The sequence below is a fragment of the Abramis brama genome, assembly GCF_963993115.1.
Source record: "Abramis brama genome assembly, chromosome: 7".
In the NCBI taxonomy this organism is placed as follows: Eukaryota; Metazoa; Chordata; class Actinopteri; order Cypriniformes; family Leuciscidae; genus Abramis; species Abramis brama.
In genome coordinates this window covers 42112704-42132644 of record NC_139969.1, presented here as the reverse complement: position 1 = coordinate 42132644, position 19941 = coordinate 42112704, and the positions used below count along the sequence as shown (strand labels likewise).

Here is a 19941-nt window from a genome sequence, read left to right as displayed (position 1 = left end):
GATCCGATCATACCCTTTCTCCGTGGCTCCGTCCACGCGGGAAAGAGCTGATGAGGCCGGAGAGCGGAGTCTGGCCGAAACTGGAGCATTCCACGATTTAGCAAGCTCCTCGTGAAGCTCCGGTAGAAAAGGCGCTGGTCTGGACGCTGGAGCTTGTCGACTTGCGGGCAGGAAGCATCCGTCGAGCCTGTTGGGCGGGGGCACCGCTGGCGGAGACCATTCGAGGCCCAGGTGCTCGACTGCCAAAGTGAGGAGGCGGAGAAGCTCGGCGTCCACACTGGCGTGAGTCCTGCTGGACGCTCTGGTGGAGGAGGCGGAGCGGACAGAACCGGACCATCCCTCGCTGTCCGACGCCATTAACGAGCACGTGTCCAGTAGCGCGTTGTCATCCGCTTCATCCCCTGAGGCGACGGCATCGAGGGCGAGAGCCGTCGGCTGCGCGTCGAGAAGCGGGGGCGGAGAAGGAGAGAGCGAGGCTCGCGGGAGAGGCCCTGGCTCGAGTCTCGGGCTCCGGTGGTCGTTGAGAGCGGCGTTTCTTCTTTGCGGCCCAACGACGGTTGGAGCAGGCTCTGCGAAGAGGGCGAGTCGAGCCCGCAGGGTCGACATCGGCAGCTCTTCACAGAAGGTGCAGCCGCCCGTGGAAAGCGCGACGGCTGCGTGGTCCCGGCCCAGGCAGAGAGCGCAGATAAGATGGCGGTCTCTGTCGCTGAGCGTAGAGCGGCATGAGCCGCACGTGGTGCGAGGCATTTGCAACAACGCCTCTGCTCTTTTAGATAGTGCTGCGGAAGCAAAACACACAGAAAAAGAGCTTTTGCAATGAAGGATATCGCCGGATAGCTGAGCTGGCACGGCAGGCTGAAGGCGGCGAAGATTCGTCCGGCTTCCTCAGGCTGTCCTAAGCTGGCTCGTTAGCTGTTCCTTGCAGGACAACGGCGACGGCTTCCTCTCAGAGTTCAGCGATGCGAGTGCTTCGCTGAAAAGACAGAAATCAGAGAATATAGCCTACGAGCCTTCCTTATATACGCTCTGACGCCGCCCATTCTGGCGGGCTGTGACGCGCGAGGGCGCGTGCGCCCTCATTGGGCGTGACGTCACGCCAGGCTCACTGGTAGGCTTAAGCAGTTGCCGCGCGGCAGCCAATGAGCGTGCAGTATGCCGCTCTAGCTCAGCTGCCCGCAGCTGCACTGCGTTGACAAAATATGAAATTAAGGATAATTTTTGGCTTCAGTATCTCGAGAAAAGAAGACTTTTCCCGCAGCGTAAGCAAGCTTACGCAATACGAGAGAACCTCTCGTAAGAGAACTTTTTTTTTTAAGATTTTGAGTTTTCGAACACTTAGTTTCAACCTTTCAGAACTTTATTTTCAGTTTTGAATCATGGCAGGATATTAATCCCATAATATGCTAGTTATAAATACAGTAACCATTACTTTATTTAGGCAGAATAAGTTCGTTGTGATTTCCAAGCTCATTGATGTTAGCAGTCTTCCTTGTAGAGTGCGCTCTGGTGGACAAACTATGCAGCGCCAACACTCATAACATGGTTGCAGGGTGTAAATATTTAATATTTTAATATTTAATATTTAAATATTCATTTATCGGCCGTTATAAATGCTGATACCGATAGTTTGGAATATATCGCCGATATATCGGTCGGGCTCTAATCTGGATCATGGTGATCCAATCCAATTTTGCTTTGAAAAACAATTGTTCACCTAAATTGAGCGCATGTTTTTTATGTGCATTTTAAAAAATGTTAAAATGTATGCACATTTCCATCCAGCGTTGTTTTATGCAATATCCCAAAATTTGCATATAATTAGGTGGATGGAAACAAATGCCACTACACACAGTTAACATGTTTAATGTATCTGTCCACAAAGATGTAGAAGCAAATGACACTTTAGTTCATAGTATTTCCCACTACTGACTTCTGCTCACTACGACAACTTTTGGCGACATTTCCTTCGATGAGACAGCAGAGCGCTGGATGTGACGAAACTCCTTCCACACGGCGGGCAGCGGTGCGGCTTCTCTCCGGTATGAACTCGCTCGTGTATTTTCAGGTTCCCTGACTGACTGAAGCTCTTGGCACAATGTGAGCACTTGTAGGGTTTCTCTCCCGTATGGACCTTTCGATGCTCTTTTAGATATTTGGCTCTAGAGAAGCTATTCCCGCACACCGAGCACATGTGAGCTTTCTCGCCGGTGTGTATTTTCTGGTGCTCTTTCAGGTAGCCCAGCTGTGAGAACATCTTTCCACAGAAAGAGCACAAGAAAACCTTCTGGTGAATTTTCTGGTGTATCTTCAGGTGCTTGGCTGAAATGAAACTCTTCCCGCACTGGCCGCAGCCGAACGGTCTCTCTCCCGAGTGTGAGTGCTGGTGGTTTTTGAGGATGGTGGCCTGTGTGAAGCTCTTCCCACACTCGTGGCACATGAACGGCCTCTCTCCGGAGTGAACACGCATGTGGTTCTTGAAGTGTCCTTTGCGTATGAAGCTCTTGGCACACAGCAGGCAGGTGAAAGGCTTCTCTCCGGTGTGGATTCGGATGTGATTCTCCAGGCTCTCTTTGCGTGTGAAGCTCTTCCCGCAGTGAGGGCAGCTGAACGGCTTCTCCCCGCTGTGTGTTTGCAGGTGCCTCTTCAGATCTGCGTTTTTGAAGAAGCTCCTGCCGCACTGTGGGCATCTGAAATCACGCTCTCCAGTGTGGATTTTGATGTGGCTTTTAAGGTTCACTTTGAGTGTGAAACACTTCCCACACTGAGGGCAGATGAATGGTGGTTTATTGGCTCCTGTTCTTTTCTGGGAGAAATTGCTTTCGGTCTGTGAGCGACTAAATGATTTTTCTCCTGTTATGATCTTCTGAGGTCTCTGATACTGATGATCCTCCTCCACTTCATTCAGTTCTTCACACTCCACCTTCACTTCCGTCAGGTCTAAAATCAGTTCAGACAAATAAAAAACACAAGTGACTCACAGTTTCATGGCAGAAAGCAAGAGGTCAAACATCAGGGCTCCAGATGAACACATAAATTGATCCAGTGAAAATTACAATAGTCATATTCTTATTGTACTGCACCAATACAATTAGTTCAGTCACTAATAATGTTTACTAGGTATGCTCCGCCGATCGATTATCGGCAGATCGGTATATGCCTATAATAAAATTCTATGACTCGATCAATTGTCACTAAATTTTGCCAATCTCACAAACTGATCACAATTATTAATGACATAAAACCATAAAAAGTCGCCGCTAACACACATGTAAACTGTATACAGATGAGGCTTTTGCTACATGTTATGATTTGTAACTTCACAAAGCATTAGAAGTAACTCCATAGTAAATCGCACATCTTTATTTAGAGCAGGTTGTCTCTTATGATTCTGAAAGAAAACGCGCCGGGTGTCTACTTTTGCTATAGTAAGAACGCAACATTAATGTGCATCTGATTGATAGATAAACCACACGCTCTTATTTCAGTGTTATGAATGTTGTTGTTATTTCAGCAGTTTCCTTCGTACATTTAGTTTAACGCCATTAAGTTAAATTTAATTTATCATTCATGATTCATCGGAACTGTGTATGCATTTTAGACACCTATTATTTGTTTGCTCTTTCCATGCAATAAATGTGCTCCCTTGAATAAGTGGGGTTTTACTTCAACTGTTCAGGATGGGTAACGTCAATGGCATGACCCATTTCCGTAAAACTTCAGTATTTTATCTTAAAGAAAATAACAGTGACGTTTCCACGCAACAAAAGCATTTTATTTCATAGTGCCCACGCAATGACTTGGGAGCTTTATCAATGGCTTGAGCGGTTTGACAATTATGCCGATTTATTGTCTGTTTTAGTGCTTTTTCATAAAAAAAATGTAATACAGTTAACACCTTTAAATATTAAAATGTATTGAATTCTGTTAATAACAATATATATACAGCATCTCACAAAAGTGAGTACACCGCTCACATTTTAGCAAACATTTTAGTACATCTACTAAAGGGACAATACTATATAAATGAAACTTTACTTTCCTCTGAAAATAACTCAACATACAGTCATTATTGTCAAAATAGCTGGCAACAAAAGAGAGCACACCCCAAGTGATAATAGCTGTACGTCGTTAAACCATGCAAAGCCACCTATCCTATTCATCATGTTCATGTTTTTGTCTGCTTGACAGGACCATACAAATTGTTGTATCTTGTATTAGAGCAGTTAAAATTTGTGCTTTGAGTACAATTCTTCATACTGACCACTGGATGTTCAACATGGCTCCTCATGGCAAAGAACTCTCTGAGGATTTGAAAATTAGAATTGTTGCTCTCCACAAAGATGGCCAAGGCTATAAGAAGATTGGTAACACCCTGAAACTGAATTACAGTACAGGCCAGGGTCATACAGAGGTTTTCCAAGACGGGTTCCACTCGAAACAAGCTTTGCAAGGGTCAATCAAAGAAGCTGGGTCATAGTGCTGTGCGTCAGGTGCAGAAGCTGGCTTCAAAAAACAGACGCATGATCATGCCAGCATTGCTTTAGAGGTTGCAGAAGTGGAAGATAAGCTTGTCAGTGCTCAGACAAATATGCCGTACACTGCAACAAGTCGGTTTGCATGGCCGTCGTCCCAGAAGGAAGCCTATTTTAAAGCTGGCTCATAGGAAAGCCTGCAAACAGTTTAATGAAGACAACCTGTCCAGGAGCATGAACTACTGGAACCATGTCCTGTGGTCTGATGAGACTAAGATAAACTTGTTTGGCTCAGATGGTGTTTTGGCTCAGGATGACGCCCTGGTGAAGAATACCAAGAAAATTGTGTATTGCCTACAGTTGAGCATGGTGGTGGTAGCATCATGGTCTGGGGCTGCATGAGTGCTGCTGGTATTGGGGAGCTGTGAGCGACTAAATGATTTTTCTCCTGTTATGATCTTCTGAGGTCTCTGATACTGATGATCCTCCTCCACTTCATTCAGTTCTTCACACTCCACCTTCACTTCCGTCAGGTCTAAAATCAGTTCAGACAAATAAAAAACACAAGTGACTCACAGTTTCATGGCAGAAAGCAAGAGGTCAAACATCAGGGCTCCAGATGAACACATAAATTGATCCAGTGAAAATTACAATAGTCATATTCTTATTGTACTGCACCAATACAATTAGTTCAGTCACTAATAATGTTTACTAGGTATGCTCCGCCGATCGATTATCGGCAGATCGGTATATGCCTATAATAAAATTCTATGACTCGATCAATTGTCACTAAATTTTGCCAATCTCACAAACTGATCACAATTATTAATGACATAAAACCATAAAAAGTCGCCGCTAACACACATGTAAACTGTATACAGATGAGGCTTTTGCTACATGTTATGATTTGTAACTTCACAAAGCATTAGAAGTAACTCCATAGTAAATCGCACATCTTTATTTAGAGCAGGTTGTCTCTTATGATTCTGAAAGAAAACGCGCCGGGTGTCTACTTTTGCTATAGTAAGAACGCAACATTAATGTGCATCTGATTGATAGATAAACCACACGCTCTTATTTCAGTGTTATGAATGTTGTTGTTATTTCAGCAGTTTCCTTCGTACATTTAGTTTAACGCCATTAAGTTAAATTTAATTTATCATTCATGATTCATCGGAACTGTGTATGCATTTTAGACACCTATTATTTGTTTGCTCTTTCCATGCAATAAATGTGCTCCCTTGAATAAGTGGGGTTTTACTTCAACTGTTCAGGATGGGTAACGTCAATGGCATGACCCATTTCCGTAAAACTTCAGTATTTTATCTTAAAGAAAATAACAGTGACGTTTCCACGCAACAAAAGCATTTTATTTCATAGTGCCCACGCAATGACTTGGGAGCTTTATCAATGGCTTGAGCGGTTTGACAATTATGCCGATTTATTGTCTGTTTTAGTGCTTTTTCATAAAAAAAATGTAATACAGTTAACACCTTTAAATATTAAAATGTATTGAATTCTGTTAATAACAATATATATACAGCATCTCACAAAAGTGAGTACACCGCTCACATTTTAGCAAACATTTTAGTACATCTACTAAAGGGACAATACTATATAAATGAAACTTTACTTTCCTCTGAAAATAACTCAACATACAGTCATTATTGTCAAAATAGCTGGCAACAAAAGAGAGCACACCCCAAGTGATAATAGCTGTACGTCGTTAAACCATGCAAAGCCACCTATCCTATTCATCATGTTCATGTTTTTGTCTGCTTGACAGGACCATACAAATTGTTGTATCTTGTATTAGAGCAGTTAAAATTTGTGCTTTGAGTACAATTCTTCATACTGACCACTGGATGTTCAACATGGCTCCTCATGGCAAAGAACTCTCTGAGGATTTGAAAATTAGAATTGTTGCTCTCCACAAAGATGGCCAAGGCTATAAGAAGATTGGTAACACCCTGAAACTGAATTACAGTACAGGCCAGGGTCATACAGAGGTTTTCCAAGACGGGTTCCACTCGAAACAAGCTTTGCAAGGGTCAATCAAAGAAGCTGGGTCATAGTGCTGTGCGTCAGGTGCAGAAGCTGGCTTCAAAAAACAGACGCATGATCATGCCAGCATTGCTTTAGAGGTTGCAGAAGTGGAAGATAAGCTTGTCAGTGCTCAGACAAATATGCCGTACACTGCAACAAGTCGGTTTGCATGGCCGTCGTCCCAGAAGGAAGCCTATTTTAAAGCTGGCTCATAGGAAAGCCTGCAAACAGTTTAATGAAGACAACCTGTCCAGGAGCATGAACTACTGGAACCATGTCCTGTGGTCTGATGAGACTAAGATAAACTTGTTTGGCTCAGATGGTGTTTTGGCTCAGGATGACGCCCTGGTGAAGAATACCAAGAAAATTGTGTATTGCCTACAGTTGAGCATGGTGGTGGTAGCATCATGGTCTGGGGCTGCATGAGTGCTGCTGGTATTGGGGAGCTGTGCTTCATCGAGGAAAACATTGATTCCAACATGTACTGTGACATTCTGAAGCAGGACATGATGCCCTCCGTTCAGAAACTGTGCCGAACGCCATGATAAAGACCCCAAACACACCGCCAAGATGACAACTGCCTTGCTGGGGAAGCTGAAGCTGAAGGTGATGGAGTGGCCAAGTATTTCTCCAGACCTGAAACCTATTGAACACATGTAGGGCGTCCTCAAGCAGAAGGTGGAGAAGCACCATGTGTCTAACAGCCAGCAGCTCCATGATGCCATTATGGAGGAGTGGAAGAGGATCCCAGCAACAGCCTGTGCAGCTCTGGTGAAGTCCATGCCTAGGAAGATTAAGGCAGTGCTGGATATCAATGGTGCTCACACAAAATATTGACACTTTGGACACAGTTTTGACATGTTCACTTAGGATGTTGCCAGCTATTTTGACAATAATGGCTGTATGTTGAGTTATTTTCAGAGGACAGTACATATATACTGCTATAAAAGCAGCACATTGACTACTCTAAAATATATTTTCATTTCTATAGTATTGTCCCTTGAGAAGATTTACTAAAATGTTTGCTGAAATGTTAGGGATGTACTCACTTTTGTGAGATATATATTTATATAGGGCTGCCCACTAATAGTCAACTAACTGTTAGTTTACTAGAAGAGGTTTGTTCGACCAAAATTTTATTAGTCGGTTAGTTGGAGGGTTAAAAAAAACTCCACAGGAAGTGGCGAAATCACGCAGTTCGTGAGGGACAGATCGTTAACAGCGGGAAATCTCAACATTCGCCTATCATTCATCGACCTCAAATATGGCTTATCCCTTGACACATTTAAGTAGCAGCAACTTTATAAGTCCGCTCGCTCTAATGTTAACCAGTCCTAGATTAATGTGCGCTATTATTAGCTGCATATCTGTGTTTGTGTGGAGAGCCACTTACTCCTTGGCATTCAGGCGCCAGTGCATCCCTGCATTTAACTTAAAATACTCTGTCATTATTGGTCATTCAGATAAGAGTAAGTGTCTACTTTTAGTTTTGTGCATTCACAATAACAACAAAATGTTGTGCTTTTGTAAAATAATGAAAACAATCAGGATGCTCTTTCTGCCGTCTCAGTCTCAGTGAACTTGAGCACGTCACAAAAGTTAACCTAAACTCAGCGCATACTTGCCTCACAGACATAACAAATATATCCATAGAAAGCTTGAAATGTCTACTTTTGATTCTCAGATTATGTAATCTGTATGAAACGTACATATAGGCACATCCACTTCTGAGGAGATGACCAGTCCGCATTGTGACTTAATCTCTGCAGCCCAAAACACAGAAAACAATAGGTGATTTGTGTAACCCCAGTTTATATTTATTTTTGTGTTAGCATGAAGCTGCAGCTTCACAATACATATACACTTAAAAATAAGTTAAATTATGCAAATATTTTTTCTTACACATGAAAGGTGATTTACACCTTTACAAATCTTCTGTTGCGCATGCAAATTTAATTTACGCTTGCAATCTTATGAACACTTTCACAAATCACACATGCGATTCTTTATGACATCATATTACCTTCATACAAGTCTCTACTGCTCACCAAGGCTGCATTTATTTGATCCAAATTACAGCAAAAACTGTGATATTGCGAAATATTTTTACAATTTAAAATAAATGTTTTCCATTTATATAAATTTTAAAGTGCAATTTATTCCGGTGATTCTATTCTTCAGTGTCACATGATCCTTCAGAAATCACTCTAATATGATGATTTGATGCTCAAGAAACATTTCTGCTTATTATCAATGTTGAAAGCAGTTGTGTAAAAAAAAAAAAATCAGGATTCTTTGATTAAATGTTCAAAAGAACAACATTTATCTGAAATAGAAAGATTTTGTAACATTATAAATGTCTTCTTTACTGTCACTATTGATCAATATAAGGCATCCTCGTTGAATAAAAGTATTAATTTCTTTAAAAAAAATAAATAAAAAAAAAAAAAATAATAATAAACTCTTACTGAATCCAAACTTTTGAACAGTAGTGAATAATGTTACAATAGATTTCTATTTCAGATAAATGCTGTTGTTTTTAACTTTCTATTCATCAAAAAATCCTGAAAAAAAATTGTAGAACTGAAAAAACTGTTATCAACATTCATAATAATACTAATGTTTTTTGAGCATCAAATGAGCATATTAGAATTATTTCTGAATGATTATGTGAAACTGAAGACTGGAGTAATGGTTTACATCAAAGCAATAAATTGCATTTTAAAAATATATCCAAATAGAAGTCTGGAAATAGTCCAACTAATATAAATAAAAACGTACTCATGCGAAATTGTATCCACGGCTGGATGAAGTTACAATCCAAAATGAAAACGTTCATTATCATTGTGAGTCCCACTCTTCTTCTGAGGAAAATGTGATCTCTTTGTCACTATCCAGGACGAGCTGAAGAGCTTCCATCTTTCAAACGGGCAGGAAAGTGAATGAATCTGATGATAAAACTTGATGCTTTCTAAGGCATTGTTGGGGGCGTTTGCCATTCTGCATAATCACCTCAACACATTATCTTATGAATAGCGCGCTCTGCACGTGGGTGTGGCCACATTAACGATAAATAGCTGAGACAGGAGAAACTGTGCATCTCTTTAGTTTCATACAGATTACATTGCAGGAGAATATTTGTATTAAATGTGAATAGTTTTTTCAAGACATGTCAAGCTTTCTCTAGACGTACGTTTCATGTTTGTGTGATAAGTATTCGCTGAGTTTCAGTTCATTATTCAGACGTCTTTCAGAAAGTTTCTTGCAGAGACAGCAACAGCTGAAAGCGCACCCGGTTTATTTTCTTTATTTTACAAATTTAGAAAGTGTTAGTATTAATGGATCTATGCCATCATCCATGTTACCCTGTAGCCCAAGACTGGTTGCCCACTGAAGCTAAGCAGCGTTGAGTCTGGTCAGTACCTGGATGGGAGACCTCCTGAGAAAAACAGGTTTCTGCTGGAAGAGGTGTTAGTGAGGCCAGTAGGGGGTGCTCACCCTGTGGTCTGTGTGGGTCCTAACGCCCCAGTGTAGTGACGGGGACACTAGGGGTGGGCGATATAGCCTCAAAATTATATCACGATATTTCAAGAATATTTGCGATAATGCTATTTATGACAATATAGAAAAAAAATGTAGACAATTTTTTTATTACATTTATCTCACTTAAAGGCAGGGTAGGTAGGACTTTATAAAAATAAAAGATCCAAATTTGTTAAAACTTTCTATATATATCAATACATAATTAAAATGTAAGTACTCTGAAAAAAAGAGTATAAAAATCAAGTGACTCTAGACCGTTTAATCTGTATTAAACACAGCTCATTATTTCGATTCGGGACGAATCAAAGGATTGGCTTAGGCGACTGTCACTCTCTCTCGCAACCATGGCAACCACCCTTTTGCCACGGGATCTGCCCACTTGCGCGCGCACGTTTGATTTGAGGAATTCGAGAGGCACGGAACCTAGGAATAGCAAAACAATGGCAGAGAAAGAGCAATCAAAATTCACATTACCGGCATGCAGTTAGTGAAGGCAAACAAGGCAAAAAAAGAAGACAGTACAAGAAAAGGTAATGAACAAAAAGTCTTTGGATAAACAAAGAAATAAAACGCGTGTCAATATCGGCGTAGCTTTCCAGTGACCACCCCGTCCTCGGCCTCTACTTCCTCGGACCCTAGTTGCACGCCACGGCCTCTTGCACGACCTCCTCTGCTTCGCCCTAAAATTATTTTTATTTTACAAAAGGACATTTTACAAACCTACATTTTGCGCATGTGCTCCTGCATGCACTTTTCCAGTCACAACACAGCAATCAAAGGAGGACGCGCTGAAAACTGAAATGCTGTTCTCTTTCTTCATAACTCGTGAGAAGGTTTGAGTTGCAAAGGAATTTGTGACTGTTTCACCTGTTCAACCACATCAAAGTTTCGTAATTAGTAAGTCCGTGCTTTTTCTCTTTTTGTTCTTATGTGCTGAAGGGCTGCTGTGCCTTGGTGAAACGGTGTTTGTACGTGAAGAGCTCTTTTCCAAAACGCCATAAACCTAAAAAGCTGCCTCAAAGAACCAGCAAAAGTAATGATTATGAATGTGTAAAATATTGCAATAAGACATTTTAATTGTTTATTAATTTCTGTGTCGGCTGCAAAGATGAAGTTGACGATATTTGACTCGCGATCTTCGCAGTAGGCTAGTGAACGCATGCACCGGAGAAATGCACATTTATTAGGCTACATAGTTTTATTTTGTTTTGGATGGTTTTGTTTAGAACCAGATTTCTGTAAATATATTCCACATTTTTTAGGCCTGTGAGGCGAGGCTATGGTTCGGTTCACGATGATATAATCTCCAGTTCAAGCACCTTATGTTGTGATTGATAGCCTATATTTACTTTATGTATTTAATCCAGGAATGAAAATATTAATGAATTAATGAAAAAAAAAAAAAAATTAAAATTAAGATACAATTAATCCAAAACGAAATTCGTTTTAAAGAAAGGCTTTGTGCTTTCTGTTTTGAGATCTCTGTTAAAGTTTGAAAGTCTTAGTGCAGCTTTCAGAGCGCTCGCGTCCATAATGGAGAACTGTCAAGTAATATTGTTTTTTCCTCATAAATGCAAACACGAAAAATAAAAGACAAAAACTTTTTTAAAAAGACAAACCATAAATTTAGAAAAAAAAAAGAAAAAAAAGATGGATTTATAGCGTTTTGGGGGGAAAAATGAATGGATTTATACCGTTTTGAAAATGTTTTTTTTTTTTTTACTTTGAATTGATCATCAACAATATTGTTGTTTGATTTAATAATCACTGTTGCAAGAAGTGCCTAGTTAAGTTTTGTAAGTGGAAAAAGTAGGGGCTGCCACAGATTCTGTTTAGTTAGCTCCTTTATTGTTTTTTTCTATAGCCTAGAATAATATAGGTCAAATGCAGCAAGTCAAAAGACCAACTGGACCTTCTTTGCCAGTTTGCTCACATTTCTTTGAAGGATGGCAAAAATATCGCCTGAATATCGATATCTAGATATTGGAAAAAAATATCGAGATATTCATTTTTGTCAATATCTCCCACCCCTACATGCAGAACACCATATATGTTATGAATCTAACACGAAATTCATCTTCATCACAATGTAACTGATGGTAATGTAAAAAAGTGTATCAATGCAACCTGTTTTTAGCTTATATAACTAGCTCGTTAGCGAATCAAAAAATATATATTTTAAATTTACCAATATCAATATGCTAGCTTGATAGTGAGTACTAAAATACATCTTATTTGTTTATATTCATAAGCAATTAGCGTTAGATTTTTTTATTACATGTGATTCTGACATGATGTCACTACATGCACTGTGCTCCTTCCTCTCTGCTTGTCTCAGGTAAATAATGCTCTTCAGCTCAGCGGTTGGAGTCGCGCGTTCATGTGTTTTGGGGGCGTGGCTTTGGAAGGAGCCCAGAAGGGAGGGGGTGGACTGAATGGAAATAATGAACTGTCTTTAAAACAGTCGTGAGAGGTCTACAGACACTCGATTTTTATACTTTCTTTTTCAGAGTACTTACATTTTAATTATGTATTGATATGTACATAAAGTTTAAACAAATTTGAAAAATAAGTTTTTTAGACCATTCCTACCTACCCTGCCTTTAAATGTTTGTTTACTCATTGTGTTTTTACAATTGGGTAATTTTGTTTTTAAGAGTTTACACAACACAAGGAAGCTTGATTTCAATCTTTGAATTAAATTGAAAAAAGTAGCAAAAAAATACAAAAAAATAAAGATACAAATAAAGAGAAAAGTTTTTGGGTAGGTCTAACACTAGTATTCAGAAATGCTACAAAAACTGAATAAGGTAATCAAATGTAAAATAACACTGATAGTCTAGTCCTGAGTCCTGACTAAATTAAATAAATAGGCTATTAATTCTGATTCCTTACAATTAAATCTATATTTTGTTGTTTTGACGACAACATCATTAATGACAGACACATATGGATGCTGTCACTTTTAGAGCTAGTGCCCGGATCCATTACTGTTTTCATTATACTGTCACACTGTCACGCGCGTTTTATGCTTATTTCAGACATAACCGACTGTTTATGAATATACTAACCATGACCGGAATTTATACACAATTTTGCGTGTTTTTTCCCCCGTTAAAGCGATATAATCCGCGAAAAATAACTTTTGTTACTCGCGAGCTGTTTGTGAGACGGCTTTACTGTATGTATGCACGCAGAGTAAACAGAGCGCGCGAGAGTACTGAATAGTTTAAAATAGCAAATGTTTAAACTGATAAGACTTAAAAAGTAGTGAAAATGATAAACTTTAGTTACGATGCAAGTGACAAAAGACAATTCCGTCATGTCCTGACTTCTAAACACGAGTGTGGTATCGACACTTGACTTGTGCAACCCAATTTGAGAGCGAGAGAGAGAAGACGCGGCACCGCTGAACACTCACGCGGTTGGTAAAATTGCGTCTTGGAGAAAGTTTTAAAATGATTGATTTGATCGTCATTGGAGGCTGACTTGCTGCTCTCACGCTCAGACAGGTGTTGTTGTTGTGCGTGCTATGGAACGTAATGTGCCATACATCATTGCGTCGCTATATCAGTGATATCGCGATATGACACTTTTTTATCATGTAAAAATTTATACCGGTATTATCGTGGACGGTTAGGCCTGTCGCGATAGTCGATAAGTCGATTAATCGCACGATAAAAAAAAAAGAGCTCGATAATTTTTCCGGCCGCGATAATTCCATTTGCATGCTTGTTTGTTTTCCTCGTCTCTCTCTCTCTCTCTCTACCAAAGAGACTGGATGACCACTCTCGCTCGGTTCTTTAGCGTATAGGAGGAGTGAACCCTCTTGTTGTCAGTCACATGATCTTTGTATGGGAAAGCGCCGGCGGGACTGTTTGCGGCTACTGCCGGGAGTGAGAGAGAGAAGACCCTAGTTGTGAGTTGCGACAGCGTGCCCGATCACATGAAAATGCGTATCTATACCACGAATGTTATTTCTCGTGCCATACGCCAAAAATAGTTTTTGCGTGCATATGATACGCTCTTTATGGCGTGTAATACGCACGCACTCCTCACCCCTAATCCTAACCAAGTATTTTCAGTGCGTAGCATACACGCAATAAAGTGCGTCTCCGTCTTCCCGACAGTACACAATCACTCGACAAAGTAACAGGAGGACAAAGTAACAGGAGTAACAGTGCAAAATTGTGCGATATGGCTTGTTGAGGCTTTTTTTATTTGTTTACAAAGGTCCTAACTGTCAGTTTTGCCTGTTATGGAATGGAATGTATCACTATTTATGCCTAATGTCTAAAGCCTAATGTTTAATATTTTTTGAAGTGCAATTTTGTTTACATCCATTTTATTTATTAACAGACATTTATTTTGTTAACAGACACTAAGAGTCCATTGCTTTCATTGTTTTTGGTTTTGTTCATTTTTTTGGATATTTAAAATGTTTTCCGTTTTCAATGTTTAATATTCTTTAGAAATAAAAGTTTATAGATCGTTGAAAAGGTGTACCTGCATTATTATGCCATTATAATTATATTAAATGAAAATGGTCTCAGAACGACAATATTATCGTTTATCGCGTTAATTTCTTGGACAATTTATCGTCCAGCAAAATTTGTTATCGTGACAGGCCTATGGACGGTATGATATGGCACACCCCTAGGGGACACTATACTGGCAAAAGAGCACCGTCCTTCGGATGAGACGTTAAACTGAGGTCTTGACTCTCTGTGGTCATTAAAAATCCCAGGATGTCCTTCGAAAAAGAGTAGGGGTGTAACCCCGGCATCCTGGCCAAATTTGCCCCTTGGCCCCTGTCTATCATGGCCTCCTAATCATCCCCATATACTGATTGGCTTCATCACGGTCTCCTCTCCACCAGTAATCTGGTGTGCGGTGGGCGTTCTGGCGCAATATGGCTGCCGTCGCATCATCCAGGTGGATGCTGCACACTGGTGGTGGTTGAGGAGATTCCCCCCTTCCATATGTGAAGCGCTTTGAGTACCCAGAAAAGTGCTATATAAATATAACAAGTTATTATTATCTAGTGTTGCCGAAAAAGATGCAGTTTCAGCAAAGTCCTCGATTGCAGTTTACCCGTGTCGATTTACAAGGAAAATACCAGAAGTGGTGCATTTCACGGACGAGAATCCATGAACCGCATTATTAGAGCGTTCACAAAGACAATTCAATTAAATAATTGTATGCGCTGTGGGTTTCAGAGTGGAGCGCGACACTTTAATTATGTCTCATTTTTCTTCAGTTTTAAATTTTTTCCAACTATGGCATCTGCTTGTTAACTACACAAAACACCTCATCAACCCCCTAGCAACCACACAGGACACCCTAGCAACTCCTAATGCCATAGCAATCATTCATTCTCTGCATATGCTGTGAGTTTGTGTGGTTTATAACATTCATCTGGGAATGTAACGTGCCATTTCACCAGATTTGTAACGTAAATCATTTATAAAACTACAACACAGGAGAATACATCAATATCTTTCTAAATATGCAAACATCGTGATTTCAAAACCCTTGCTTTGGAGATTGCATGTTTTGATTTCCACATGTTCATGTTCAGGAAATTACAGTGGCTGTAGTGTTTCTATCGTACAGAAGAGACCAAACAATAAAGATTAAGTGGACATTAAATGTTGTTTGGCTGATAATAAACAAGGATTTGATCTGCTGTGAAGTTAACCACATCAATCCTCAGACCGTTGGCGTCCTCTGCAGGCATTTGTTATTATACATGATGGACATAAGATGATTGTTTATATTATGTATATTACATTATGTATTTTAACAGTGTTGTTCTATAAATCCATATGATTACTTGCTTTTTACACTTTATCTGAACCAATTAGTATTGCCTCGTTGTTATTATATATGTGTTTTAAGTCATTTTGAAGGCTATTGTTCACTTATGTCTATTTTTATTACCACTAAATATTATCCACGTTAAGATTATATGATTAATTGTCAAAATAATCAACCGATTACTTGTTAACAAATCAATCATTAGTGACAGGGTTAGGGTTAGAGTTAAAGGGAACCTATTATGCAAAATTTACTTTTATAAGGTGTTTGAACACAGATGTGTGTCGGCAGAGTGTGTAAACAACCAGCCTATAATGGTAAAAATCCACCAAATGCTTTTGTTATAATCCCCATAAATCATTAACAATCTCTCCAAACTTGAGGTTTAAGATTTCAGATCTTGTAAAGAGGGGCATAATAGGTACCCTTTAAAACATTTTAAAATGCATTGTTTTGCATTGTGATTTAGTCGAATAAAGTTAAATAAAACACTATTTTTCCAGTCATATATTTCATCATAAAAACAGTGTTAACTATTGCCTCATCTCATGAGCTAAGTGTATCGCCACATCCCTACTATTACAGTTTTTGTTAATATTTTGAATTAGATTTTATTGACTTTTTAACAATTTCTTTAAGTTTTCCAAATTGGCAAAAAATTAAAGGAACACTCCACCGTTTTTTGAAATAGGGCTTATTCACATTCTTTCATACATTGAGATAGGTGGGTAAATGCATTTTTGTCTCAGTGCATGCATTGTTTTAGTTTGACAGGGTCAGCGCTAGCTTAGCTTAGCACAATGAATGGAATCCTTTGTTGCCAGCTAGCATGTCCTGAGTAAAAGTCATCCAAAAAAAAGAAAAAAAAACCCCACGTAATTACTTCTTATGGCCTGCGTATTCACAACGAGTACAAATAGCGATGCAGATTAACACTAGGTGATTTCCTAGGCAGATATTGACTTGGGACTATATTAGGGGGAAGCACAGGCGAAGCACTGCTACTTGGGCGAAGTACTGCTATGGGCGCAGAGATATCACGCAACACATGAAATCCCACGACTTCCGTCAACATACCGGTGTGAATAGTAGCTGCCTGGCTATTTTCCCATCATTACATGAATGGCGATGAACATTGCTGATTTTGTGTGAGCCAGAACCATACCTATATGTACAAGAGTTTACAGAAAATGAGTGGAAATAGAACGACAGGCGGAGGTTGCGATCGCTCAACAGCCCGAGGACGTGAGGATGAGAGCCAACACGAACTGGTGGTGTGAATGTGGGGGAATATGCCAATCTATGCCGACTGAAATAGTGTCTGTGCTGTGGCGAGTGGGACAAGTTACTGCCATCGATGACCAGGCTCAACGCGTCAGATCAAGATGAGCGTGCACGCAGTTGTGTCACAGCTACTGTACCAAGGATTTCACGGCGCTGATCCATCCGGCAGTAAGTTACTCGATTTTTTTTTCCGGTGTGATAAAGTGAACTGGAAAAAACGCCCCACGCCGAATAGACCAAATGGACAGCTGTCCACAGAGTAAGTGATTATTTTAAACATGACACATGTATAGTAAACTGCTTGTAGCCTTCTCCTCATAGTAGTTGTACTAAAACTCCTGAGTCAAAAGAACCAGGCTAACTCGGTGAGAGAAATAGCTAACTTAGCCCTCAGTCATTTCATTTTACAGGTAACGATAACAGCGATTTTTATTTTAGTTTGGTTGTTCATGCTAAACAGGTTGAATTCAACATGAGGTTATACTAGAGGAGGCTAACGTTATTTGAACCGTGGTCTATATACAGCTTCTCAGCATCTATCTTACAACCGAATAAAGACACAGATTAATATAAGGAAGAGTAATAAAAGCCTGTGCTTTGAAAATAGATGGGATGGGACAGCCGTATGTTTAGACGTAGCACCGTCTTTCTGGGCCCATATTGCATTTTTTTCAAAGTAACTTAGTCCTCCGGTGCAAAATGCTCTTCGCAAACACGATACTGTTTGATTTTGTAGAGAGGCGTTGAAGTACAGATCTCCAGAGCTGCTAGCCATTTATTTCTCAGTTCCACATTCGATGGAATTCTGTGAAACATTACATTCGTGTATGTCCTTTGCTTGTTCTCACAACCTTTTGCTACGCAGGTAATATACATGTTTACTGTAACTTCTCAACAAAAAAAAAAAAAATACAATCCAAAAGCGAAGACACTCGGTGCAGGTCACGCGTGTTGTTTTTTTTCTTCTGTGTTTTGACTCGTTGCATTGCACACCGGTATGTTGACGGAAGTCGTGGGATTTCATGTGTTGCGTGTTATCTCTTCGCCCAAGTAGCAGTGCTTCGCCTAAGTAGCAGTGCTTCGCCTAAGTAGCAGTGCTTCGCCTAAGTAGCAGTGCTTCGCCTAAGTAGCAGTGCTTCGCCTAAGTAGCAGTGCTTCGCCTGTGCTTCCCCCTAATATAGTCCCAAGTCAATATCTGCCTAGGAAATCGCCTAGTGTTAATCTGCATTGCTATTTGTACTGGTTGTGAATACGCAGGCCACAAGAAGTAATTACGTGGGTTTTTTTTTTTTTTTTGATCACTTTTACTCGGGCCATGCTAGCTGGCAACAAAGGATTCCATTCACTGTGCTAAGCTAAGCTAGCGCCGACCTGTCAAACTAAAACAATGCATGCACTGAGACAAAAATGCATTTACCCACCTATCTAAATGTATGAAAGAATGTGAATAAGCCTATTTAAAAAAAACGGTGGAGTGTTCCTTTAACAAAGTACACTTCTTGTGTGCAGATATAATGTACAATAATGTCTAACATAAAAATCAAATGTGCGAGTGACGCTATACATCATTTCTGGGCTCATTTTATAATGATCATCTGCTTTAAATAAAGATATGCCGTTTGTTTAAGCACCAGAACACAACAAGATGCAAAGAGATAATTCTGAAAGAGCGACACGAGATGCTAAAAAACACTGTATTCATTGTATTGAGGGTTTTTAAAGACAAAAACTCACTACACATAGAGAGTGAAACAATGTGATTATTAGTAATTGAAAGAAAAATGCTCCAGTGATTTTCATCAGTCATTACTTAATGAAGAGTGAAGAATGATCACCGACCTCTCTGTTCCTCAGTTTCTTCATCTTTCTCTCTGCATGTTTCTGCATCACTCGTGTCTTCACTCTCCTCTTTAATAAACTCCATCTTTACAATCCTGTCACTCGTTCTTCTTTTACACCTGGAAACTGTTGGAGCAGAAGTCATTATTAGTATTTAGCGCTGAATTCATCATACGATGGTCACATGTCCCTCATGAACATTATAAAGGTGTGTGCCATGAGAGGATATGAACCATAAACTCACAGCTGATTGTGTGAAATAACACTGAACCTTTTCTCTGATCGTGTTTCTGTGAAACCCTTTAGAAAGCTGTTCAAAGCACAGATGCAACTGTATTAAGACTTTCAGTGTTTCTATTATAACATGTGGTTACATATTCAGTATTTTTAGTTTTGTATATGAATTATAAAACTCTTCTCGCGTTTTTTTATGATTCTAAGTTATACAAACATATCCTGTAAAAAAACATCTCCTATCACTGCAATGTCATGTTTCTCTCTTGATTTCCACTATTTCAACTGAATGAATTGTAAATGATCGAATCGCCCGAAATCTTATTTCTAAACTCAGTATTGCGCTCTCTCGTGTTTATGGACTAACGTTACTTTATTTAATGAAAATAAGCATTCCGATATCAGACAGCACGGTTCAGTATTTGGCACTTTCTATATAACGTTAGTAGCCTATATTCAGCACATATACTGCCGCCATAAACAGATATTTTAGTGGAGAAACCACGAGAATCAGATCAGCAAGCGCTCACTGGCTTTACCAGAGCTTCTACTGTCGGATCATTAGTATAGCAGAATGATTAAACTACTGTAAATCATACAGAGTTACCGTTACTCCCGCTTTCCTCTCGCAGTCTATAATAATAATATCTGCAGAGTCTGAGCTCATTCAATGGCCGTTGCTCCGCTGGCGCGTGACACCCGG

At 39.8% G+C, this 19941-nt stretch overlaps 1 protein-coding gene across 2 annotated transcripts; it reads right to left on the bottom strand.

Annotated features, from left to right (window-relative positions):
- Positions 1-1719: 1719 nt before the first annotated feature.
- Positions 1720-19929, bottom strand: LOC311087329 (uncharacterized protein). Of its 2 annotated transcripts, XM_084120658.1 has the most exons (3): positions 19846-19929; positions 19005-19130; positions 1720-2937 (listed from the first exon to the last, which is right to left on the bottom strand). In XM_084120658.1, exons 2-3 carry the CDS (start codon positions 19087-19089, stop codon positions 1940-1942), a joined length of 1083 nt encoding a protein of 360 aa, XP_083976784.1. In that variant the 5' UTR covers positions 19090-19130; positions 19846-19929; the 3' UTR covers positions 1720-1939. The 2 variants fall into 2 exon arrangements, 1 of the variants encoding a protein (XP_083976784.1); XR_014607213.1 differs by lacking the exons at positions 1720-2937; positions 19846-19929 and adding an exon at positions 3824-5007 and having other exon boundaries at positions 19005-19228.
- Between the last annotated feature and the right edge of the window lie 12 nt (positions 19930-19941).